General features: G+C 48.8%; 1 protein-coding gene across 1 annotated transcript in view; it reads left to right on the top strand.

The window, feature by feature from the left end:
• The window catches only part of AK8 (adenylate kinase 8), a 229,179-nt gene that overhangs the window by 78,211 nt on the left and 125,017 nt on the right, over positions 1 to 25,951 (top strand). The window contains exons 6-10 of the mRNA XM_060250639.1: positions 2,039 to 2,120; positions 4,759 to 4,830; positions 10,955 to 11,155; positions 16,185 to 16,316; positions 19,121 to 19,210. Of these exons, the coding sequence (XP_060106622.1) occupies positions 2,039 to 2,120; positions 4,759 to 4,830; positions 10,955 to 11,155; positions 16,185 to 16,316; positions 19,121 to 19,210 (577 nt within the window). The remainder of the gene's footprint in view (positions 1 to 2,038; positions 2,121 to 4,758; positions 4,831 to 10,954; positions 11,156 to 16,184; positions 16,317 to 19,120; positions 19,211 to 25,951) is intronic.

Raw genomic sequence — 25,951 nt, 5'->3', positions numbered from 1 at the left:
AGGAAAAAATACATTAAAATATAGCAGAAGATAGGTTTAATATATGTAATGAGATAAACAGCCAATATCCCTTGTTTGAGTATGTCAATACAGAAGCATTATTCTGATACACTGTCCTAAAAGAGAAATACATTGGAATACTGTGGATATATCGCCATACTTGGTGAAAGAGGGTTTAGCATATGTAATGAGATTAAAAAAAAAATAACATCTCTGTTCAGTTTTGGGGAGGTGTTTGTTCCGAGTTGCATAATAGTTTGTAATTCAGCAACTCCCCTCTCCATTCTGTTCTTGACGTCTCAGAACTCCCCAGGACTGAACAGAAATGTTTTTTAATCCTTGGATGTGTGGAGGGCACTCTCCTATTTTGAGTGGACATCTTCCTTCAGAGAAGAAAAACTTTTGTTTCTTTCTGGTGTGTGGGCTCCAAGAAAAGCAAACCACCATCTTCTACAATGATTTGGTCTTTTAGTTATACAAACGATCCAGTTCTGCTGTAAACTCAGGAAAAAACCCGGTCTACAAACTCTTTGTGCCCTTTCATCAAGCATTATGCCCTTGAAGACTGAGACTAGGCTAATGCTCCATGTTCTCACGTAGCACCTATTTCGGCTACCCGTAGGTCAGCATGCTTGTCTGTACCTATCCATGTAAAGCCCAAAGATGCCAAAGGAGAAGATGACTGCAGATTTATACCCCACCCTTCTCTCTGAATCAGAGACTCTGAGCGGCTTACAATCTCCTATCAAATCAAATCAAAATACCTTTAATGCAGGGGTGGCCAACAGTAGCTCTCCAGATGTTTTTGCCTACAACTCCCATCAGCCCCAGCCATTGGCCATGCTGGCTGGGGCTGATGGGAGTTGTAGGAAAAAACATCTGGAGAGCTACCTTTGGCCACCCCTGCTTTAATGGCATAACAGTATTAAAAGATACATTGCAACATACACTTCCAGTTTTACAATCTCCTATATCTTCTCCCCCCACAACAGGGCTCTCACAGCAGCTGCCCTTTTAAGGACAACTCCTATGAGAGCTCTGGCTAACCCAAGGCCATTCCAGCAGCTACGAGTGGAGGAGTGGGAAATCAAGCCAGGTTCTCCCAGATAAGAGTCCACGCACTTAACCACTACACCAGATTACACCAAGAGCTGTTAACCTGCAACAGTAACCTGAGCGGTTGTCTGTACATTCACATGACTAGCCCATCTTACCTTGATGCAGTGTACTCATCATATTTAGAAGGAATTCAGTGTGAGAACTGACTCTTTCTGCTTGGGGCACACACAGTCCAAGGCTTCATTATTGAGGAGGAGGTTTTCAAACCAAAAAGCTCGCTATAAAAGTTTCTGAATTGTTGCTGTGAGCGACGGTTCAGAAGCCTGCTCTTGTGAATGTACAAATAATCACTTGCGGGGTGGAATTCTAGCAAGAGCTCCTTTGCATATTAGGCCACACACCCCTGATGTAACCAGTCCTCCATGAACTAACAAAAAAAGAGCCATGTGAGCCCCGTGGCGCAGAGTGGTAAAGCTGCAGTACTGCAGTCGGAGCCCTCTGTTCACGACCTGAGTTCGATCCCAGCGAAAGCTGGTTCAGGTAGTGGGCTCGAGGTTGACTCAGCCTTCCATCCTTCCGAGGTTGATAAAATGAGTCCCCAGCTTGCTGGGGGGAAAGTGTAAAAGACTGGGGAAGGCAATGGCAAACCACCCCGTAAAAATTCTGCCGTGAAAACGTTGTGAAAGCAACGTCACCCTAGAGTCGGACACGACTGGTGCTTGCACAGGGGACTACCTTTACCTTTTAAGCTCTTGGAGGATTGGCTACATCAGAGGTGTGTGGCCTAATATACAAAGAAGCTCCTGCTAGAATTCTAACCCTGTTTACAAAGTATATCTTAAAATCCGAATATGCTGGTAGTTCTCCCGATTGTGACTGCGTAAAAGAGCTTCTGTTCAAATTACGATCCTCTGCAGCTGGGCTATTGCTGTATGCCCTTTATTTAAATTGTTCACTCTTGCATGTCGTTACTCACCAGGGCTGGGTTATGGAAGGGATTCCTGAAAACCGAGAACTTGCACGAGCCCTTCAGGAAAGGGCGATCGTTCCCAGGCACGTCGGTAAGAGCTTTAATCTGAATTTCTTCAATCAGAACTTTCTCCCGTTGACTGTTATTTATTTCCGTTACGTGTCGTCCACGTTTCTCACATGGACTCAGGGCAGATTACGTTGAACGAGTCAGTACAGTCCACAAAACGGGATATTCCGTCATTAACGCATTAAGATATTAGAAGATTGGAAAACTGCACAAAGATTGGAAATGTTAACACGGCATATTAAGCTGTACCAAAATTGCATCATAGGCAGGGCTTTTTTTGGTAGCAGGAACTCCTTTGCATATTAGGCCACACCCCCTCTTATGTAGCCAATCCTCCAAACAGGGCTCTTCGTACAGGGCCTACTGTCAGCTCCAGGAGGTTTGGCTACATCAGGGGTGTGTGGCCTAATAGGCAAATGAGGTCCTGCTAGAATTCCTTACAGGGCTCTTCTCACAGGGCCTACTGTCAGCTCCAGGAGGATTGGCTACAACAGGGGGTGTGGCCTAATAGACAAAGGAGGTCCTGCTAGAATTCCTTACAGGGCTCTTCTCACAGGGCCTACTGTCAGCTCCAGAAGGATTGGCTACGTCAGGGGTGTGTGACCTAATATCCAAAAAAAGCCCTTATCATAGGATCATATTTACAACATGCTATATGCAGCAGAAAAGACCACAAGCCCCAATTATTTATCCAAGGCGGTTTGTGGAACCGTTTTGTACTGTGCTGCCTTATTACCTGTGCAGAAAAGCCCTCTCAAATAGTTCGGTTTTGCACAGTTTGCAGAAGGCCAGGCGAGTGGGAACTTTCCTGACCTCCTCGGGAAGGCCATTCCACGGGGCGGGGGCCAAATGTTCCCTCTAAGCTGCAGAGTCTTGTGAGCAAAAATCCTGCTTTGTGAGCTCCTGGCATTAAGGTTGTGAGCTCCTGCACAACTTATTGTGCTCTCTGGGGTCATCCTTCCTGAGTTAAGACAAAAATGTGTGAGCTGGAGGCTAAAAATCTGTGAGCTAGCTCACGCTAACTCAGCTTAGAGGGAACGCTGGAAGGTACAGGTATGGGCCGTTGTTGATTGTTCCCATTTACATGTTGCTACCTGCAGAAACCCCTGCTGATGTGAGCGGAATTGTGGTGGTGCAGCATAGAGAGCATAGACTATCCCATAAATAAGAGGGGCCAAGACCACAAAGGAACCAAGACCATTTATGACAACCAATACCTTGAACGTACCTCATGTTGATTCATATATTGTTGTTGTTGTTGTTATTAGTTTATTTAAATTCCGCCCATTCCCCCATAGTGGCTCAGAGCAGAGTACATTATAAATAATAAAATTACAATAAAATCACAACAGCATAACAATAAAATCAGTTACAGTATTGAGTACATCAGGATGGTCCAGCAGAGCAATGTAATAAGATGGCATAGCAGGACAGGGCAACACAGTAGAATAGTACAGTTGGGGAGGCCAACCGATCTAATGGATAGATGCCCGCCGCCTCACCCGGAAACCTGGCGGAACAGCTCTGTTTTACAGGCCCTACAAAAGACTAGCAAGCCAGGAAGGGTCTGGATCTCCATAGGGAGCTGATTCCACCAGGTTGGGGCCAGGACCGAAAAGGACCTGGCCCTGGTAGAGGCAAGACGGGCATCTCTTGGGCTGGGGACAGTCAGCCTGTCTTGGGAGGCCGAACGAAGTGACCTCCGGGGCATATACGGGAAGAGACGTAGCAGCTTGTTAGATAAACGAGATGGAAAAGAGAGATTTTGAAAAGTGGTACCCTTTTCAAGGGGCTTAACTTGAGTACTTTTCCAGCGAAGCTTATTTAAGGGAGGCACCCAGAAAGTCACTCTAAACACATACCATGACCTATGGAGAACGATTCCCATAGGGAATAATGGAAAATTGATCCACAGGTATCTGCGGCTCTGGGGGGCTTTTTTGAGGTAGAGGGACAACATTTGCAGCATAACATCTGATGCCTGTCCTCAAACCACCTTTCAAGTTTCAAAAGGATTGGACCAGGGGGTCCAGTTCTATGAGCCCCCAAAGAAGGTGCCCCATCCTTTATTATTTCCAACGGAGGGAAGGCATTTAAAAGGTGTGGGGTCCCTTTAAATGTGATGGCCAGAACTCCCTCTGGAGTTCGATTATGCTTGTTCCAACCTTGCTTATGGCTCCACCCCCAATGTCTCCTGGCCCCACCCCCAAAGTCTCCTGGCTCCACCCCCAAAGTCCTCAGATGTTTCTTGAATTGGACTTGGCAACCCTAGTGAGACGCTAGAACAGAAGGACCACTGGTCTGATCCATCATGCCTTTTCTTATGTTCTTATTCCAGAGAAAATGACCCAGCCCTTGAGTTCATCAGACTGGATGTTTAGTAGGGGGGAAAAGATGGGTGGGGAGGAGCGGCAGCAGATTTTCAGAGCATGATGAAAAAGACCCACAACTGTGGTTTATATTGAAGTGGGCTACAGCAGGTGGTGTTAGAGGCTTGCTGAGACCAACTGATGGTTGGACAGGGTGGGGCACGGGAGACAGATTTCAGGCTGGACCGAAAACAACCTGGGACAGAGAGGAACAAGAAAGGACTGCTCTCCCTTGGAAAAGATCCTGCAGCGATCTCAACACCGTATCTTAACGGTTCCTTCCTTTTCTAGTGGTGCTCCACGCGGCAGACACGGTGCTGATTGAGAGGAATCTTGGGAAAAGAGTGGACATCATGACTGGAGGTGTGGTGTGCTTTTTTTTACTCTCGTGATAATGTTGCATGTATGGGAAACAAAGGCTAGAAATGACAGGACAAAGCAGGGGTGGCCAACGGTATAAGGCAGCTTCATATGTTCAAGGTCCCAGGTTCAATCCCTGGCATCTCCAAAAAAGGGGTCCAGGCAAATAGGTGTGAAAAAACCTCAGCTTGAGACCCTGGAGATCCGCTGCCAGTCTGAGAAGACAATACTGACTTTGATGGACCAAGGGTCTGATTCAGTAGAAGGCAGCTTCATATGTTCATATATGGTAGCTCTCCTGATGTTTTTTGTCTACAACTCCCATCAGCCCCAGCCATTGGCCATGCTGGCTGGGACTGATGGGAGTTGTAGGCAAAAAAAATCTGGAGAGCTACCGTTGGCCACCCCTGGGATAAAGCATTTGGAATTGCAGGCCAACTCAGTGGGTTCAGAGCCCTTTCCTCTAATCTCTGGAATTACTCAGTCATTGTGAGTGGGGTGTGTCTCTTCTCCTTTTTCACAGCAGACAGGGGCCTTCCTAGGCCAGCCCAGACCCTATGCACACACAGTTCTCATGGCCAAAGCCCCACACAGCACCGGTGACATTTGCAGCACGTAGCACTGGATGGGCAAGGCTGAGATACCATTAAAGGGAAGTAAATGGTGAATAATTTAGGCTAGATTTTCTGCCTCAGGCATCTCAACGTCTCAGGCTACCTTCGACGCGCAACTCCTCTGCTGTCTCGGTATTATGGCTGTGTGGCGAACCTACCAAATGCCATGTGGAGCCGCTCACACCAACAGAACGCCTCGCAGAACTCTGTAGCAGTCTTTTCAAGTGACCGCCACATTAGTCACCGTACCTGTGGGAGAGGTGTCACGTTTTTAGGCTGTCAGTTGAAGCGAAATTTGTTTAGGTGGAGGTGAGGAAAACTGAAACTCTTCATGAACCCCCTCAGAACCATTTTGGGCCTTCAGGCACATGCTACTGAGCAGAGTGGTAGTGTCCTGAGGCAGTAGAATGAACTGTCTCTCCTCAGACTAACATTACACACACACACAGAGAAACTCTAGTAGCATCTTAAAGGCAAAGGTAGTCCCTTGTGCAAGCATCAATCATTTCCAATTCTGGGGTGATGTCACATCACAACGTTTTCACAGGAGACTTTTTTTTACGGGGTGGTTTGCCATTGCCTTCCCCAGTCATCTACACTTTCCCCCCAGCAAGCTGGGTACACATTTTACCGACCTTGGAAGGATGGAAGGCTGAGTCAACCTTGAACTGGCTGCCTGAACCCAGCTTCCACCAGGATCGAACTCAGGTCGTGAGCAGAGCTTGGGCTACAGTACTGCAGCTTTCCACTCTGCACCATGGGGCTCCTTAGCATCTTAAAAGGCTAACAACATTTGTTGTTATGTTTCCACAGATTTTGTTAGTCTAAGATTTTACTGGATTTTTACGCTTTTCTGTTGCAGGCAAACATGGCTACACATCTTGGTCTATACACAAATGCACGCACACACACACACACACACACATTCCCACATTCTGAAGTGCTATATCCCATTCTACAACTTTAGAGAGCCAGTTTGGTGTAGTGGTAAAGAGCCAGTTTGGTGTAGTGGTAAAGAGCCAGTTTGGTGTAGTGGTTAAGTGCATGGACTACTATCTGGGAGAACTGAGTTTGATTCCCCACGCCTCCACTTGCAGCTGCCGGAATGGCCTTGGGTCATAGCTCTTGTAGGAGTTGTTCTTGAAAGGGCAGCTTCTGGGAGAGCTCTCTCAGCCCCATCCACCTCACAGGATGTCTGTGGGGGGGGGGAGATAAAGGAGATTGAGAGCCGCTCTGAGACTCTGATTCAGAGGGGAGGGTGGAATATAAATCCGATGTCTTCTTCATTCTCTTGTATGGACATTTTAGGGATGCCAGCCTCCAGGTGGAGCTGTGATGCAGAAGGAAGCAAGGGAGAAGGAAGCAGATGACAGCTAGTTGCTCAGGGGGCTGATAGGAGCCCTCCAGGGGCCTGATTTGTCCCCCGGGCTGCTTGTTTGACACCCCTGGCCTAAGCACTTTGCCAGCTCACTCTACCGCCTCATCCTGTGTAAACCGAGCCTGTTATACACATGGAATAGAATAAGGTGGGAATAAGCAGAAAAATAGACCCTACCACAGAAGACTGCAGGGGGAGTTGTCACATTTTGTTATCAATTTCCTGCATATAATATCCCAGCAGAGCCAGCCAAAGGCTGACATGTGGCCTTCCTCTCTGCGATTCTAACTTCTAGTGCCTGCTGCAGGGTGAGGAGAGACATTAGCAGAACAGATCTCCTCCTCTAAGCTTCCTATGCAAGGTGCATTTTTTTTGCATCCTACTGGAGGGATGGAAAGTTTGTGTCCTGGGTGCCTAAAAGTGTTCTGAGCAGTGTGGGTGATATGTCATAACAATGTTTGTTCTGCCCTTGGCTGTTCGTGTAAAGTATTACCTTTGCGCGCCAAGTACACTTTCTCAAGGGGGTCATGATCCTAGGCCTAGTGTGGCCTTCAGGCTCCAGAGAAGCCTGTTTCAGAGTAGCAACTAGGCTTACATTTCCTTGTATCCCTTCTGTCCTTTTGATTGGATGGGCAGGTTTTGGAGGGAAAACTTGCCCAGTGGAGAACAGAGGGGTGGGGCCTGGGAGGAAGGAAATAAAAAAACTTAGCTAGAGACAGAGGAGGTTCTCTATGAAAAGGCTCAGCTGGAGAGAGGCTGCAGCATGAGAGTTCCCTCATCGAAAGAGGAGTGAGTTGGAATCAGAAGGCGGGAACATACACTTAGTTGCATCAGGGCTTATATCTTTCTTTGTATCACCTTTACTGTTTTTCCCTTTTTCACCGTTGCCCTAATAATTTTACAACCCCCTTGTTTGTTGTTGAGCACTTACAATAAAATTATTGCTGTTATACTGCCTGGGTCCTCACGTCTCTTCAGTCATGGATAAAAGGTGCTTGCTGAGGAAGACACAAGGGTCAGGTGAGTGCTCTGAGCCCTCCTAGACAGACCCATACCTGAGTGCTGGCGGCCTATAGAGGCCCTCCCTGGTCCCCTGCCTGTGACAGGTCTTTTCACCAAAGACCACCCCTCTCCAGCATACATGTTCTATGCATGCATGATTCGACAGTCAGAGCAATGCAGGTCCTATCATTTGGTCTGCAGGTGTCCTGGATGGGCTTTATATGGGGTCTCAGAGCTGGGATCATCTGCAAAGATAGCCAGAAACCTAAGCTGTAGTGTAAGTGATGTGGGAGGCAGGTGGGGAGGGGTAACTTTGTTTTTCACTTCGATTGAGTTCAACAGGGGCATCGTTGTGCCATTGCAAGATGGGATGGGGGCTTAGTTAGGGCACTAACTACACCCTCTCCTGCCCTTTGCATGTGGCCAGCACGCCTTGTTTCCGACTCCTACGCAGGTGACTGTCATGGGTGCTGGGGGCCCTGCAGAAGAAGCCGAGCCTGCAGAAGAAACTGTGCCCCTGCCACCTGCACCAGTGCCCCTGCCTCCTGCTGGAGAAGATCCAAGCCCCCCTGCCTTGCCCTCTCGGGTGGCTCGTGTGCGTGACCGCCTTCGTCAGGACCTCAGGGATCGGAGGAGGGCGGCACGCTCACAAGCAAGACGCTCCCTGAGCCCTGAGTTTTGAAAGGATTCTGGCCCTTCTAGGAGCGAGGGTGCTTGAGTCTCAGCAGGATCCTGGCTGCCCTCTGAGTCAGCAATTAGCCCAAATGGGCAACAGACAGCAGAGGGCTATATAGCTGTGGGCTTTGAGAGAAGGCTTTGAGGAAGCAACTAGTCACTTACCTAACGTTCTAGCATCCACTTCGGCTTCTGGACCCCCTGACTCTGGCATTGACTTCTGGACCCCCTGACTTTGGCTTCTGAACCTCTGACCTATGATACCTGGACTGTGATTCAGTTTTGGCGCTTTGGACCCTCCTTGCTACTCAGCTACAGACCTTGGACTGCCCCTGGACTTCGCCTGGCCTGGCCCCAGCTCGTGACAGTGACGCCGCACCAGCGCTCGTATTGCAGCGGTGTGCTGTTGGTGGGATGCTACACTGGCATACTTCCAGCTATTCCAGCTTACTTCTAAGTCAGGGGTGGCCAAACTTGCTTAACGTAAGAGCCGCACAGAATAAATGTCAGATGTCGGAGAGCCACAAACCATGAATGTCAGATGTTGGAGAGCTGATGGATGGATGGATGGATGGACGATAGATGGGAAGGGGAGCTTCCCATGATGGGGTGGTGGGGGCTTCAAGAACCTCACAAGATGTGCGAAAGAGCCACATGTGGCTCCCGAGCCACAGTTTGGCCACCTCTGTTCTAAGTGATGCCAGCAGGAGGCTTACTTGCCATCCTAAGTGGGTCACAGTCTAACCTGCAAGACTCCGCTTTGAGCAGCTAAATTTAAGTCCTCTTTTACACTCATAGGTGGTTGCCTCTTATTCCCTTCAGGGTGGGGCAGAGGGCTTGTAAATCAACAAAGCTCTTTTTTTGTTTTGTCCTAGGAAGAACAGGCTAGAAATGTTACCTTCTCATTAGCGTCGAACAGACACAGAACAGTTTCAAAAGCAAGGCTCGTGTCCATATATTACAGCTGTAGGAATGATAGGACAAAGACAGATACTTAAAGGGAAGTCACAGCAGGTTTTTCTCTTGTGGTGGGAGCTCAGCTTCTTCCCAGCTTTGTAGTCTGCATGACAGATGTCTGTTCTCTCGCTGAATGCTAGGCTGGCCATCAATCTTGCCCCCTCGCCTCATCTTTCAGGTAATTACGTGCCATTTATTTATTTGGTGGTTATCCTGCCTTTCCTCTAAGGAGCCCAGAGTAGCATACGTGTTTATTTATCATTCATTCTTTTCTTAATTTTTTTTAAAAATAAGCACCCCAGAAATATATAAGAAGCAGTCGTTCCACAGGGGTATCAGTGATGTCCCAGGTACTAGACAACAGGCACTACTCATAGCCAGCTTTTGTTGCACGACTGGTTCATTCTGGGGCCATCCTAGGGAGATTAAGAGGATTAGTTAGACCAGAGTATAGACCAGGGGTGTCAAACTCATTATATCCCGCCCTATACTCTGAATCTCAGAGCAGTCATAGTCTCCTTTACCTTCCCTCCCCCCCACAACAGACACCTTGTGAGGTAGGTGAGGCTGAGAGAGTTCTCCCAGAAGCTTCCCTTTCAAGGACAACTCCTGCGAGAGCTATGGCTGACCCAAGGCTATTCTAGCAGCTACAAGCGGAGGAGTGAGGAATCAAACCCGGTTCTCCCAGATAAGAGTCTGTGCACTTAACCACTACACCAAACGGGCTCTCAGGGGTCCTGGATGAGGGCCGCATCTGATATAAATGAAACATTGTTGGGCCAGGCCATGTTTGTTATAAAATGTAATGCCAGGTAGCAGAGATATAAACTTTATAAAGGATACAGAGAAACACAATGAAATATTTGTTTTGTTTTTTAAAACTTAAAACAAGCTTAAGACATTAGCACTCGTTGGTCTTTAAAGATGCTTCCTTTGTATTTCTCCCATGGGATCCAAGGAACTGGGCAAAGGAAGCTCTGTCTCTTTCCTTCCTTCTCCAGGGGACCAGGGGGCAGGAGCTTCAGCCAATAGCAGGAAGAGATGCTTGGCTCAGTAATTCTGCTGTGTGATTGAGAGAGCCTGGCAAAGCAAGTTATCCTCCCCCCCTTCCTCCCCAAGGGAAGAGCCTCAGCCAATGGAGGAAATAGAGGTTTTGCTCTGAGCTCCTGTGCGATTGAGCAAGCCTGGCAAAGCAAAATGTTATGCAGAAGGAAGCAAGAGAGATGGAGAAGGAAGCAAATGACAGCCAGTTGCTTGGGGGCCTGATAGGAGCCCTCTGGGTTTGACCCCCAGGTTTCATGTTTGACACCTCTGATTTAAACCGAAAGCTGTCAAGGTGCTTTCTAACCATTCCCACCATCATCCAGCTGCTGTGTCGCCATATCCCATACATATAATCAGCAAGGGTAACCGGGATATTCTCTGGTTATGGTTAAGAATCATGTTGAGGATTTAACAAAGTCTCCTTCTGAATGGACCTTTTAAACCGCCCCATTTCCAGAGGTGTACCATACGACCTTCGACTGGCCAACTGATGAGGCAGTACAGAAGCAGCTGAAGGCCCCTGAAGGGATATCTGAAGTGGAGACCACAAGGCGGCTCTTGGAGTACCATCGGAACTTCCCGGGGATTCTCCAGTCCTTTGAGAAACCGATGAAACTGATCAATGCCGACCAGCCGTGTGCAGACGTCTTCGCCCAAGGTAGGAATGGAGAAATGATTTGGCAAGTGCCTCTGGCTGAGCGTGTCTGCCCGTGTGGCCGTGGGTAAGGTGGAAGCGAGTAAACATACTCTGTTTGGGTGTAGCCTTTATAACGAAATACTCACCAAATACCTACAGTTCATATTGGCGAAACTTAAGGGCCTCTCGGGATCCGAAACTAGGAATATACTAGCGGCTTCCGATCCACAAGTCACTCTTGCGCGTTCTAGATTTCTACTCGCAGCTTCTAGAATCCGCAGAGGTTATCTCAAAGAGCGATCCTGAGGTGCAAAGGACTTCTGTATCTTCTTGTCGCTGGCTTGACATTAGTTCTTTTCAGATTAGTAGAATGTTTTATGTAATCGTCTGTATCGCATGTGGGTCATGCTTCTTTGAATGTATTTGTCTTGGCTATGGGCTGTAACATTAATTGGATTTGGCAAAGTGTAGAGCGGGATGCGTTATTCTCCCCTGCTTCATTTAATCCTCACAGTAACCTTGTGAGGTAGGTTAGGCTGAGAGAGAATGCCTGGCTCAAGTTCAAGTTGGAGCCAGTTTGGCGTAGTGGTTAAGCGTGCGGACTCTTCTCTGGGAGAACCGGGTTTGATTCCCCACTCCCCCACTTGCAGCTGCTGGAATGGCCTTGGGTCAGCCATAGCTCTAACAGAGTTGTCCTTCAAAGGGCCGCTTCTGGGAGAGCTCTCTCAGCCCGAGCTACCTCACCAGGTGTCTGTCGTAGGGGAGGGAGGTAAAGGAGATTGCAGGCAGCTCTGAGACTCTGAGATTCAGAGTGGAGGGCAGGGTATAAATCCAATATCGTCTTCCTTTTCTTCATCCAACGAGAGCTGATTTGAACCTGGACTTCCCAGGTCTTAGTTCAGTACTCTAAGAACTAAACCACACAAGCAATTCTGGGGCTGTGTGGGATTCCTGTCCCCACTGCATAGGGTTGCCAGGTCGCTACTGCCCACTGGCAGGGAATGAGGGCTAAGGATGCCAGCTCCAGGTTGGGAAACTCTGGAAGATTTGGAAGTGGAGCCTGGGAAGGACAGGGGCCTTAGTGGAGGACAATGCCATACAGTCCACCCTCCAAACCATCCATCTTCTCCAAGGAAACTGATTTCTGTAGTGTGGAGAGGAGCTGTAATTCTGGGGGGGGTCCCCGGGCCCCACCTGGAAGCTGATACCCCTACCCACTGCACTGAATCCAGAGTGGCGGCAGCAGTAGGTAATCCAGGGGTCCCCAACCACCGGGCCGTGGACCCATACCAGTCCGTGGCCTGCTAGCAACTGGGCCGTGGAGCAAGGAAGAGGCTTCACCACCCCACCTGTCCAGGACCTGGGCAGATGAAAGAGGCAGCACGGCCTCACTCAGATGATTGGCAGGGGTCTTTAAATGGGAGGGTGAGGCAGATGGGCCTTTCACTGCCTGGCCAACTAACAGGGAGGTGGCAGGAAAAGCCCGAGGCTCCCTCCCATTTAAAGACCCCCATGGGGGGCAGGGGTGAGGCCTGGGCAGGGGGAAGCCTGGGCAGGGGGAAGCCTGGGGTGGCCGTCCCTCCCCCCATGCTGGTCCATGGAAAAATGGTCTTCCATGAAACTGGTCCCTGGAGCTCAAGACTCTTAAGATTCTCTGGTGTGAACTTTTATCTCCTTTCTCCTGTATTCTGTATTACAAGATTGCCTTTATTGGAAATGTCAATTTTAATGGATATTTTAACAAAAGGATTTACAATATAAAATATCAAAATGTTGATGATGCATAGTTTAGAGACAACAATATGTGACAATTTATGTATTTTCAGAAAGTATTGCAGATGTAGACTTGTATTCTTTGAAAGTATTTTTTATGCAGAGGAAGAAGAAGATATTGGATTTATATCCTGCCCTCCACTCCGAAGAGTCTCAGAGCGGCTCACAATCTCCTTTCCCTTCCTCCCCCACAACAGACACCCTGTGAGGTGGGTGGGGCTGGAGAGGGCTCTCACAGCAGCTGCCCTTTCAAGGGCAACCTCTGCCAGAGCTATGGCTGACCCAAGGCCATCCCAGCAGGTGCAAGCGGAGGAGTGGGGAATCAAACCCGCTTCTCCCAGATAAGAGTCTGCCCTTTCAAGGACAACCTCTGCCAGAGCTATGGCTGACCCAAGGCCATCCCAGCAGGTGCAAGTGGAGGAGTGGGGAATCAAACCTGCTTCTCCCAGATAAGAGTCTGCCCTTTCAAGGACAACCTCTGCCAGAGCTATGGCTGACCCAAGGCCATGCCAGCAGGTGCAAGTGGAGGAGTGGGGAGTCAAACCCGGTTCTCCCAGATAAGAGTCCGCGCGCTTAACCACTACACCAAACTGGCTCTCGATGCAAATTAAGACTGATTTGTAATCTTTATTTCTTATCCCTTCCTACTCCCTATTCCTAATTCCTTGAAACGAATAAAACTTTTAAAACCTCAAAACTGGTCCCTGGTGACAAAAAGGTTGGGGGCCACTGAGGTAAACCTACGCAAGTCTAGAAGACCCCTCTGCCTGCCTGTAGCCCGAGCAGCCCTACGGATCAGTCATGCTGCCATAGGACTGTTTCCGCCTAGGAAAAACGGAACATGCGCAGCATTCTGAAAAGGTTGCTGTGGACGGATACGCAGACCCTAATCTTGCTTTGCAAGGTGTATCTGAGATGCGATGATCCGGGATTTGCTTTTCTTTGTCATTTTTATATATGAATAATCTCTTTCGGTTTGGCTTTTCATGACGGAATGCGGGGAGGGGGGGAAATCGACAGCTACAAAGCACGCCTTTTTATTTTTTCAATCGCCTAACAATCTGTCGAAGTCTGTTTATAGCCTGGTTATCTTTTTTTTTTTTGCATTTTGAAAAGGGCCCGTCTCTAATTAGGACTCCTCCACTTTTAAGGCAAACAAGTTGGAAGTTTATATTTAGAAATTTACAAATTAATTAGCTCTAAACTCCTTAATTAAATTTAAAAGTTCATATCATCATTCATAAACAATTCATGCCTTGAATTGTAAATATCTGTGTGCGGGCTGAATATTAATTATTATTAATTAATAATGCAGTGAGATAAATTGAAAATTGGAATGAAAAAAATTCTCTCTAGATCTCCCCCTCTCCTGCTTTTTTTTTTTTCCAACCGATGCATCAAGCAGACAGATTTTTTTTTTTTTAAAGAATAATTAGATGTGGAGACTGTCTGGGGGATCATTACTCCTAATTAACTTGGTTATTTACTGCAAATTAAGCACCATTTGTAAGCAGGCTGGCTGGCCTGTTCTGTTTGTGCTCTGGATATTCTGGGCTGGGAAGAACTGCGTAAGCATCCTCTCCACTTAGCTGATATTTATTTGGGGATAAAGGCAAACAAGCCGTTTTCTGCGGTGGCCAGGACTGGCCGCAGGGTTTGGGGAGAGGGACATGGGATAGGCCAGGGGTGGCCAAACTGTGACTCAGGAGCCACATGTGGCTCTTTCACATATATTGTGTGGCTCTCAAAGCCCCCACTGTTCCGTCAGCCAGCTTGGAGAAGGCATTTGTCTCTTAAATCACTTCTTCAAGCCAAGCCAACTGGCGAATGCATTTAAAGTTTAAGTGGCTTTCTTTCCACCTCTTCCTCCCTCCCTCCCTCATCCATTTGCTTTCCTTCCTTCCTCCCTTCCTTCCTCTGACGTTCATGTCCTGTGGCTCTCAAACGTGTGACATTTATTCTATGTGGCTCTTACATTAATCATGTTTGGCCACCCCCTGGGATAGACCATCAATAGGAGCACACATCACAGAGCCTTCTGCTCAGACAACTCACACAAGTGAGCCAAGCCCCATGCCAAAGTCCGTTTTTTTGAAAAGCATTGCCACTTGACTCTCTCTCTCTCCTTCTCTCTCTCTGTGGCTCTAGCAGAGGGCAGCTTCCCTATTCTCTCTATCCCGTTGCTGCTCAGTAATGCCCCCCACCCATCTCGCACCAGCTTCTCAAGCTCTCAACACAAAACCACACCTTCTGTATGAATCCAGAACAGCTGCCTGATCTGTGTTCCAGAGCCTACAATCCAGTGCTCGATGTGTATTTGTAGTTGCCCATTCAGAACAAAAAGGGAACATATGAACATGAACATATGAAGCTGCCTTCTACTGAATCAGACCCTGGGTCCATCAAAGTCAGTATTGTCTACTCAGACTGGCAGCGGCTCTCCAGGGTCTCAAGCTGAGGCTTTTCACACCTATTTGCCTGCACCCTTTTTTTGGAGATGCCAGGGATTGAACCTGGGACCTTCTGCTTCCCAAGCAGATGCTCTACCACTGAGCCACCGTCCCTCCCCATGATGTAATAGCCAAATGGACCAGAAGGTTTGAAATGCCCGCTGGTGGTGTCATCCTAACCAGAGTCACACCCTGTCTGGACTCATTAGGGAGAACTAGATTTGATTCCCTACTCTTCCTCTTGCAGCTGGTGGAATGGCCTTGGGTCATACATAGCTCTCGCCAGAGTTGTCCTTGAAAGGGCAGCTTCTGGGAGAGCTCTCTCAGCCCCACCTACCTTACAGGGTGTCTGTTGTGAGGCAAAAAGATAAAGGAGATTGTAAGCCGCTCTGATTCAGAGAGAAGGGTGGGGTATAAATCTACGGTCTTCTTCTTCTAAACTCACTGACTTCAGTGGGTTTAGAAAGGCATAACTCTGCTTCGGATTGCACCGCAACACACCAAAGTCCAGGATCCTCCAGAGGATGTGTCTGTGCATGAGGGTTTTTACCTCCCGTCCAACATCCCCTTTTAAGCTGTGGAGTTTTGTGAGCTAAAATTCTGCTTTATGAGCTCCTGGCATTAAAGTTGTGAGCTAAGCAGAAATCAGTTTGCTCTGGGGCCATTTTCCCTGATCTAAGACAAAAATGTGTGAGCCGGAGACTAAAAACCTGTGAGGTAGTTCACACTAACTCAGCTGAGAGGGAACATTGCTTCCTTCTCCTGCTATTTCCTTTTGATAGTCTCAAATTCTACCATCCTACCGCCGCTCTCTCTCTCTTTTCCAGTTCTGACCCATGTCCGAGCTCCACCTCGAACACCTGCCCCGTTTTCTCCTCGGATTATCCTTTGTGGGCCTCCAGGCTGTGGGAAAAGTCTTCAGGCAGCATTACTCTCTCATAAATACGGTATCATCAATGGTAAGTTCTCAGGAAATGTGCCCCCCTTGATTATTTATATTTTCTGTCTTTTCCTGTTTCTCCTTTGTTGCAGCTATTTTGTTTCCTGAAGTGAAAAGCAAAATCATGTGGCAAAAAAACTAAAGCAACAAGAATTTACCATCTTAGACCAGGGGTGTTAAACGTGTGGCTCGGGGGTGGAATCAGGCCCCTGGAGGGTTCCTATCAGGCCTCCGAGGAACTCACTGTTGTCTGCTTCCTTCTCTCTCTTGCTTCCTTCTGCATCACAGCTTGCTTTGCCAGGCTTGCTCAATCACACAGGAGCTACAGAGCAAAGCCTCTACTTTGTCTATTGGCTGAGGCCCCTCCCTTGGGGAAGAAGGGGAGGAGGGAGAGCTCGTTTTTCCAGGCTCTCTCAATCAAGCAGAGCTACTGAGCCAAGCCTCTTTTCATTCTACTGGCTGAAGCTCCACCCCCTCCTCATTCCCTGGGGGGGAAGGGAGGGAGAGCTTCCTTTGCCCAGTTCCCTCGATCACACGGGAGAGTTACAAAATCTTTAATTGTGTTTGTCTGTATTCTTTATAAAGTTTATATCTCTGCTTCCTGGCATTGCATTTTATGACACACATGGCCCAGCCCAACAAGGTCTCATTTATGTCGGATCCGGCCCTCATAACAAATGAGTTGGGCACCCCTGTCTTAGACCATCTTGGACAATATACAGATAGTCATCATTCTTCATGGGTTAGACTCCAAGGGAACTTCTGCTTCTTAAGCTCTTAACAGAGAATTCTGTATGAACCAGGAAGGAATTTCTCTGAGTCTTTTTGTAAAGAATAAATGACTGAAAGTTGGCACCTGGGGATTCCCCGGAATTCTTTTTCCTTTCCTTTTGTACCCTTAGAAGCTCATTGATTCACAAATCTTGAGCCACAGAAGAAGACCCTTCCTTCCTCTTCCTCTTCCTCTTCCTCTTCCTCTTCCCTTCCTCTTCCTCTTCCTCTTCCTCTTCCTCTTCCCTTTCCTTTCCTTTCCTTTCCTTTCCTTTCCTTTCCTTTCCTTTCCTTTCCTTTCCTTTCCTTTCCTTTCCTTTCCTTTCCTTTCCTTTCCTTTCCTTTCCTTTCCTTTCCTTTCCTTTCCTTTCCTTTCTTGATGCAAGGGCTTAAAAGGACTGAGACAAATTTTGCAATTGCTAGAGTGTTCTTAGGATCCTTATCGCTGAGCAAAAGAGCCAGGGTTTCCGGAGTATGAGGGGATGATTGGTTGAATATAGTAATCCCTCATAATCTAAAAAAAATCTGCATTCCAGCAGAGCATGCAGAGAGATGTATCACTCTTGTTAAGGTCACAAAGGCAGATTCTATCAGTGTCATGCCTATTCAAAAATCTGACTTGCAAAACCATTGTAGGAATAATGTTCAGTCTTGCAAGCAAAAAAGCTCTGCAATAATGTGGGATACTAAGATAGTACCTATAGGGGGTGATTCCCCAGAATCACAGTTCATCTCCAGACTAGAGAATTCCTTTGGAGGGTAGACACTGGCATTGTGTCCTGTGGAGGTCCCTGTTCTCCCCTGGGTCCACCCCCAAATCTCCAGGAGTTTCCCAACCTGGAGCTGGTGACACTACCCCCCCCCCATCCCCTACCAATGGCCAGTGACCTGGCAACCCTACTGAAAGAGGGCGTGGCTTAGCAATTCACATTTGTCTCACTCCTCTCTTAATAGCCTGCTTGGCATGGCTTGTGGCCTGGTACCCCTGAGTCTGTCCACTTGGGACCTCAGTCAGCAAGGCAGAAGAGCCCAAGTGGGTGTGCAGGTGGGGGAGGGGGTAGACAGGGTCTGGTGCTCTGAGGAGTGGAGAAGTGTCCAGGGCTTTTTTTGTAGCAGGAACTCCTTTATATATTAGGCCACACACACCTGATGTAGCCAATACTCCTGGAGCTTACAGTAGACCCTGTAAGAAGAGCCCTGTAAATTTTTGGAGGATTGGCTACATCAGGGGTGTGTAGCCTAATATGCAAAGGAGTTCCTGCTACAAAAAAGCCCTGGAAGTGTCCTATCAAAGAGGTTACAAAGAGACTTCAGCAGACCAAAAGAAAAAATGAGCTGGCAGCGTTGAATATATTAGATGATCTTGTGACCTCTTCTCGGGCTAATTGAAATCTTCCTGAAGTTGTTCTAGTTTCTTGAACTTGGAGCTCTTGATGCTTTTCTGAACTGCCCCTGTTCTCTGCCTCTGTGGGGTGGACTGTCTGGTTCCCCTGTGTGGAGGGTGGAGTGGTTGATGAGCAGAAGTTTTTGCCGTGAGCAGTGGGATAGACTAGAGGAGCTTTTGGGTCCTTCCAGCTATTAGGATTCTGGCGTGAATGCTAAACATTACTTTGGACAACTTTCTGCAAATAGAAGACCAACAACAATTTCTGACGCTGTAACTTCTATGCAGTAATTATAAGTTTATGAAAAGTGAGAAATCTGACGCCTTTGCCTCGACTTATTATTTCTAGCCCGTATTTTGATTAGTATGTTTCTTTCTGCTCTTTTTTAGAAAAAAAAAAAGTCATGTTCCTGGTTGAATGTATTCCTTTTTATTCTGTATTCTTTCCTGTTGTTGCTTGGCTCCACCAAAAGAGCGGAAGAGGAGGAGGAGGAGGTGGTGGCGTGCGAGAAGGAGCAGCCGACTCAAACCCCACACCTTTTATTTTATTCAGTGACCTTTTTCCAATATGCAGCTCCTTTGCTCTCTTCAGCCTCCCTCCCTTTCCTCTTTCTTGCTTCCTTTTTAAAAATTAACCTTGCCTCTTTTTGTTCCTCCCCTCCTCTCAGTTTGCTGCGGGCAATTGCTAAAGGAAGCTGTAGCCAACGAGACAAAACTCGGAGAACTCATTAAGCCCTATCTTGACGACGGATGGCCAGGTAGGTCGTACTACTGCCTTTCTTCAGGGTAGGTACAAATCTGCAGGAGAAAATAAGCCCTGGGGTGGGGCAGGGAGGAGAAAAAAGACTCATGGTCCATTCAGATCTGTGTTCCGTTCAGATCTTTGTTCATTTTCTTAACATCTGTCTTTATGAGTAGAAGAGCCAATTCAATACGGAAGGTGGGGAATGAGCAGTGAGTGTGCTGACATATTTCAAGGTTCTGCAGAGTGTATGTGTGAGTGTGCCTGATGCATCTCGGTATGTTCTGCGCAGAGTGTGTCAAACATGCATATTTTTAAGTGCCGTGATGGTTTCTTAGACAGAGAACAGGCCACTAGTATCCACCGCCCCCCTCCTTTTTACAACGCTTGGGCAAGCAGTAAATCTATCTAGCCCAAGGATGTTTACGCTACAGTCTGTCTGGTAAAGCTGTGAGGTGCCTCTCCCCCAGATTCACACAGACAGTTCTTATCAAGTCTTGGAGAAATGTGAGAAAGGGAGATGTTTTTAATAGCCTAAATTCCTTAGTAATAAAAGAGATACTATGTAGTAACCTTTGAACCCGTGACTCAAATTGCATCTGTATACTATCCTTTGAAGTAATCCTATATAGTAACTATGAAACCATGTATACGCCATGACTTCCAAGGATTCTGTCCTTGGTAAAGCTTCTTGAGTTTCTACAATAAAGCAACTTTTGATTTAACAACAAAAGACTGGTTATTGAGAAATATCGATGCTTGACAGAGAGACACAGTGGCTGCTTACAGACGAGCAGTTTGAGGTGAATGGGAGGGGTCCCAAGTTAAGCAGGCTCAAAAAAGAAGCATCCTAAACCATCCACATGCTCCAGCTCAAGGTGTCCCTATCACGCCTGCAGGGCACCTTGGCTCAGAGCCAGCTCGTGGGAGTAGGCCAAGTAGGTGGCCGCCTGGGGTGCCACCTGACCTAGGGTTGCCATGAGGCGCCCCCCTCCTCACACACTGCGCCCACTGCCTTCCCGACCTTGCTGAGGCTTCCCGAGCCTCGGGAAGCCTCAGCGAAGTTGGAGGGAAGGGGTGTAACGGCGAGTGCGCTCAGAGGCCAGCTCTAAGCGCGCCTACTGCTATCCGGACCTTGCCGAAGCTTGCGAAGCCTCATGCATGGGATGGAGAAAGTAGAGAAAGAAGTACTTTTCTCCCTTTCTCCCAATACAAGAACTCGTGGGCATTCGATGAAATTGCTGAGCAGACAGGTTAGAACGGATAAAAGGAAGTCCTTCTTCACCCAAAGGGTGATTAACATGTGGAATTCACTGCCACAGGAGGTGGTGGCGGCCACAAGCATGGCCACCTTCAAGAGGGGTTTAGATAAAAATATGGAGCAGAGGTCCATCAGTGGCTATTAGCCACAGTGTGTGTGTGTGTGTGTGTGTGTATATATATATATATATATATATATAAGATTTTTTTGCCACTGTGTGACACAGAGTGTTGGACTGGATGGGACATTGGCCTGATCCAACATGGCTTCTCTTATGTTCTTATGTGACACAGAGTGTTGGACTGGATGGGCTATTGGCCTGATCCAACATGGCTTCTCATATGTTCTTATGTGACACAGAGTGTTGGACTGGATGGGCTATTGGCCTGATCCAACATGGCTTCTCATATGTTCTTATGTGACACAGAGTGTTGGACTGGATGGGCCATTGGCCTGATCTAACATGGCTTCTCTTATGTTCTTATGTTCTCAGCGAAGTCGGGGGGCATAGCAGCGAGCACCCGCTGCTGCCACGTTGGAGTCCCTCTCCCTCTCCAGAGGGAGAGAGCCGGGCTGAGTGTGTGCACGGTCCGGTGATGTCACATCTGGTGACGTCATTGAGCTGCACGTGCTTTGGGGGTGCCGGTGCAGGGTGCGGTGCGGAGCACCAGAAACCCTAGCACCAGGCCTGCTTGGTGCGGTCAGACAGCTGTAGCGCACCGTTCCCTTGGCTCGGGTTTCTTCTTTTCCCTATGTTTTCAGGGGTCACGTGCATATGCGCACATGCATTCATGCGCTCTGGGCAGTTTTTTTTAAAAAAAGAATACTGGTGACGGTGAGCGCCTGGAGCGGATCGGCGGGTTCACACCACCAATCCACCTCGCTTGCGCGTTTCCGCATCCAGGAGCCGAAGAGGCGACTGGCAGGCGGCTCAGAAATTTGCTACCACTTCGAAAGCAGTAGCTTTTTGAGCCGCTCGGAGGACGCCAGAGGGCGGGGTGAGTACGGGACAGGGCGGGCAGCAGATGCGTGCATGTGGATGGGTTTTTCTAGTCAGTTTCTAAGGCGTCTCTGGGTTGCCTTAAGCAACCCATCTGTAAGCAGCCAGTGTGATGCGGTCTGGGATTCTTGCCAGGGACAGTTGGAATCATGTCCTGTCCAAGCTCAGCACCACTTTCCTCATGGATGTGAATGGCTGCTCCCTTGTTTAACTGAAAATAAAAGGGTCGCTCAAGGGCATCGCTGTGATCTCTTTCCTGGTGACTCCGGCTCAGCCGTCCTTATAAATATCTTCTCCCTTGGTACTCATCCTTGGTGACTGTGGAGCAGAATCCTCCAGCTTTTAGAGTTTTGAGAAAGGGTAGCGGGCGCCACTACTAATTGGTTCTCGCGGGGCAGGGCCAATAACCCAATTTTGGGAATTTCTGCTCATTATTGGGAGGCGTCCTCCAGCCACTAAGGCAGCTGCTTCCAAATGGGTGTTCCCTGCAAAAGCCAATGCCAATCTTCCTGGGCTCTTCTCAAGGGTGGTAAAAGGAAAGCCAGGATTGGCTATTTGCTTCTGGGAAAAGACGTCACTGTTGCATCTTCTTCGTGGTCTCTGTGCATCACACTGATGGGATATAGGCGCCCGCGCCGATCTCGATCGGTATTCTTGAAAGCTGCGGATTTCCGCGCCCCAGGCCCAGTGCGCATGCGCAGAAGCCCCACCGCGCATGCTCACAGGGACCGGAGCGGACATCCCGCCAGTTCTCTTCTGACCGCCGCTTGGATCAGTCGATCTCTCGCTACGGTCGGTAGAAATCCTTTCTTGGAAGTTGCTATTGTTGGATTTAACAGATATTTTATTTGGCTTAGTCCACACAACAGTCTTTTTAAAGACTAAGGGGTGGAAAGGAAAAATTTTTTTTTTCGGGACTTTCTCCTCAGCTCTCTCTTCCCGCCTTCCCCCCCCTCCCCCCCGCATGGAAAAGCGGTGGGGATTTTTCAAAAGGTGCAGGAACTGCGGTAGCAAAATCGCTCCCCCAGACGGGCACGTTCTTTGTCTTTTTTGCCTGGGAGAGACACACATCCCTGACGCGTGTGCTCACTGCGCGAAGTTTTCCCGCCAAACGAAGAAAAACCGCGCGGGACGTTTAGCGGCGGCACTGATGGAGAAAGCTCTGTCGCCTAAGAAGATGTCGGCGGCGCAGCACAAGCTGTCAACATCGGAGTCGCTCGGCACCGACAAGAGCGCCCCCGACGCCGATCGCCCCACGAAACCGGGCTCGGCATCGAGGTCCGCCTCCTCCACTCCTGCAAAACGGCCAAGGGAGGAGAAGGGACCTCAGCCGGAAGCGAAGAAGAAAAAGTCGGACAAGCATCGGTCGTTCGCGACTTTGCTCCCGACATCGCCATCGGAATCGGCAGCGAGAGTACCACCGTTGAAGCTATTCGCTTCCCCTCGCCGCCGTTCAAGCCCCCCGGTATTGGCATCGATGTCGACGCAAATCGCCATCTCTTCCGACTCGGACCGCGACTTTGATCTATCGCAACGATCGGGAGCAGAAGGTAGTCCACCAGATATACATATTGTGGAGGACACTGTTCAACCCCGAACACCGGCCCGAGACCCGTAGGTCAGCCCCGATCATCGGCGGAACCGAAGCCCCAAAAAGGATCGACCCACTACACCTCGAGAAGACAGCGGGCGCGACTACTCAACCAGCCCTCGGCGTAGTCCCCGGGGTCGACATCGATCCCGAGATTCAGAGGAAAGATCCCGCATCAGAGATCGATCTCCTCGGAAACCACCGCCCCCAATGTCATGGGATCAGCGGCAGTGGCAATACCTATACGGGTCGTGCCCTATGCCCTCCATGTTCCCCTGGTTCACACCCAGACCTCTAGATTGGGACCAGCAGTCTGAAGCATCAGTAAGATCCCGGACGTCGTACAAGCCAAGGCACACTCCGTCGGTGTCAAAACCACCTGACACGACACCGCCAAGGACACAAAAGACTTCCCCACGACGGCGAAGTTCGGAGAGTCGGAAGACCCCTGAGTCACCAAAGGCTCCAGAGATGCCCAAACATTCCTCGGAGCACTCGGGCTCTGTAGAAGGCTCCCCCAGATTTGAGGAAGGTTCTCCCCGGGAAGACCAAGACATCTCCTCCTTAGGGGAACCGGCTCCATCAAGTAAAGTGGGCAAGGAGCTCCCCATATCCCCATCCGAGGACCTGAAATCATATGGGGATCTAATTAGACGGATGGCACACACCCTGTCGCTACCGACGGTCCAACCAGAGCCGGTAGTCATCGACAACGTGTTCGATGTCGTCCAGCTAGACACCTCGACGGCCATCGCCTTACCGCTTACAAGGGTCATGCTCCACACCACAAAATCGTCGTGGGACAAACCAGCTTCAACGCCAATAAGCTCCCGCAGGCTGGACCATATGTATCGAGTCCAGGAATCCACAGCAGAGTTTTTATTTACCCACCCGAAACCAAACTCTGTAGTAGTGGCGTCGTCCTCAAAGGCCAGAAAGACAAATGCTTCTCCCCCAGACATAGAAGGGAAGAAGCTAGACAACCTGGGCAGAAAGTTTTACACAGCAGGTTCGTTAGGAGTAAAAGTTGCAAACTATGGAGCGTGTATGGGCCGTTATCAATATGCCCTATGGGACCAATTGTCGGCTCTACCAGACCTGTCAGAACAAACCAAACAGGCAATGAAGAAAATCCAAAAGGAAGGCATTGCATTAGCAAAACAGCAAATCAATTCTGCCAAACACGCAGGTGACATTGCAGCAAAGACACTTACCTCAGCGATCACCTTAAGACGTCACTCTTGGTTGCGATCCACGGCGCTCCAGCAGGATACACAATCCTGCATCGAAGATCTCCCATTCGATGGAAGCGGATTATTCAGCTCCAATACCGATACCATACTGCAGGAGATGGATAAATGTATTAAAACATCACGCAATTTGGGGGTCCCCATCTCATCTAGGCCCCAAGGGAGACGCTCCTGGAACAAGCCGTGGAACAAGAAGCAGTTCCCCAAGCAACCTACAGAACAACAATGGAGACCCAAGGGCTCCACACCTTACTCCAAACCTCCGTACAACCCCAAAACGAAGTACTCACCTACTTCATCACAGTCATCCAGACAAAAGGGGAATAGACCGTCCAAACAGGGTCTTTGACTGCCCTTCCCCCTGTTTTATCCCCTCCCCTTTGGACCCGGACCATACCAGACTTTTCCCATATTTCCAGGCATGGTCCACAATCACTACGGACAAATGGGTCTTGTCGATAATCCGGATGGGTTATCAAATAGAATTCAGAGAAAACCCTACAGTTCCCACCGTCATCCACACCAGGGTGTCCCTCACACTACAGACGGAGGTTCAATCCTTGCTCGAAAAAGATGCAATAGAACGGGTGCCAGTCAACCAGATTGGACAAGGTTTTTACTCCCGATATTTCACCATCCCCAAAAAAGATGGAGGCCTTCGGCCCATTATGGACCTACGAGGCCTGAACCATTTCATACCAAACCAGAAATTCAGAATGGTCTCCCTACAAAACATCCTACCCCTACTGAACCAAGGGGATTGGATGGCCACACTGGACCTGCAAGATGCCTACTTTCATGTAACTATACATCACGACTACAGGAAGTTCCTCAGGTTTGCAGTTGGAGACTCCCACTACCAATACAAAGCCTTGCCTTTTGGCCTCTCCACGGCACCGAGAGTTTTTACAAAGACTATGGTGGTGGTGGCAGCTCATCTACGTCTACAAGGGATCACTATCTTTCCTTACATAGACGATTGGCTGCTGGTGGCGAGTTCGAAACCCCTACTACTACAGCACATAGAAGTCACCTTAACCCTTCTGCGAAACTTAGGCCTACAGGTCAACCTAAAGAAATCGGCACTGCAACCCGCTCAGAGGGTGCAATTCATAGGGGCCATTCTGGACTCACAAGTTTGCAGGGCATTCCTCCCGGCACAAAGAGCGGAGGACATCCAATCCCTAATATATGTGTTCTTAGTCAACCCTACAGTCACAGCGTTCCAAGTCCAACGCCTCCTGGGCTTAATGGCAGCGACCACGGCAGTACTGAAATTCGCCAGATTCCACATGCGAATGCTACAGTTATGGTTTCTGCGCGTGTTCAACTGTCAGACAGACCTCCCCTCACGCCAACTGACGGTCCCGGCGTCGGTAATCTGGACCCTATACTGGTGGCAGGAAAAGCAGAACCTCCTCCAAGAAGCCCCATTTCACAGGCAGACTCCCACATTCACCATAACGACGGATGCATCCTTATGGGGCTGGGGAGCACATGCGAACGATATGTGTGTGGGGGGCAGACGGCCTCAGGGCCTTCTGCACTGCCACATCAATTTCCTAGAGCTGCTGGCCATACATCATGCCATTCTCTCATTCAGACACCAGATTGTGGGGAGAACGGTAGCGATCTTGACAGACAACACCACAGCC

Source organism: Heteronotia binoei, chromosome 12 (genome assembly GCF_032191835.1).
Source record: "Heteronotia binoei isolate CCM8104 ecotype False Entrance Well chromosome 12, APGP_CSIRO_Hbin_v1, whole genome shotgun sequence".
Taxonomy (NCBI): domain Eukaryota; kingdom Metazoa; phylum Chordata; class Lepidosauria; order Squamata; family Gekkonidae; genus Heteronotia; species Heteronotia binoei.
Note: the sequence above shows the minus strand (reverse complement) of the source record. Positions and strands in the feature narration are given on the sequence as shown.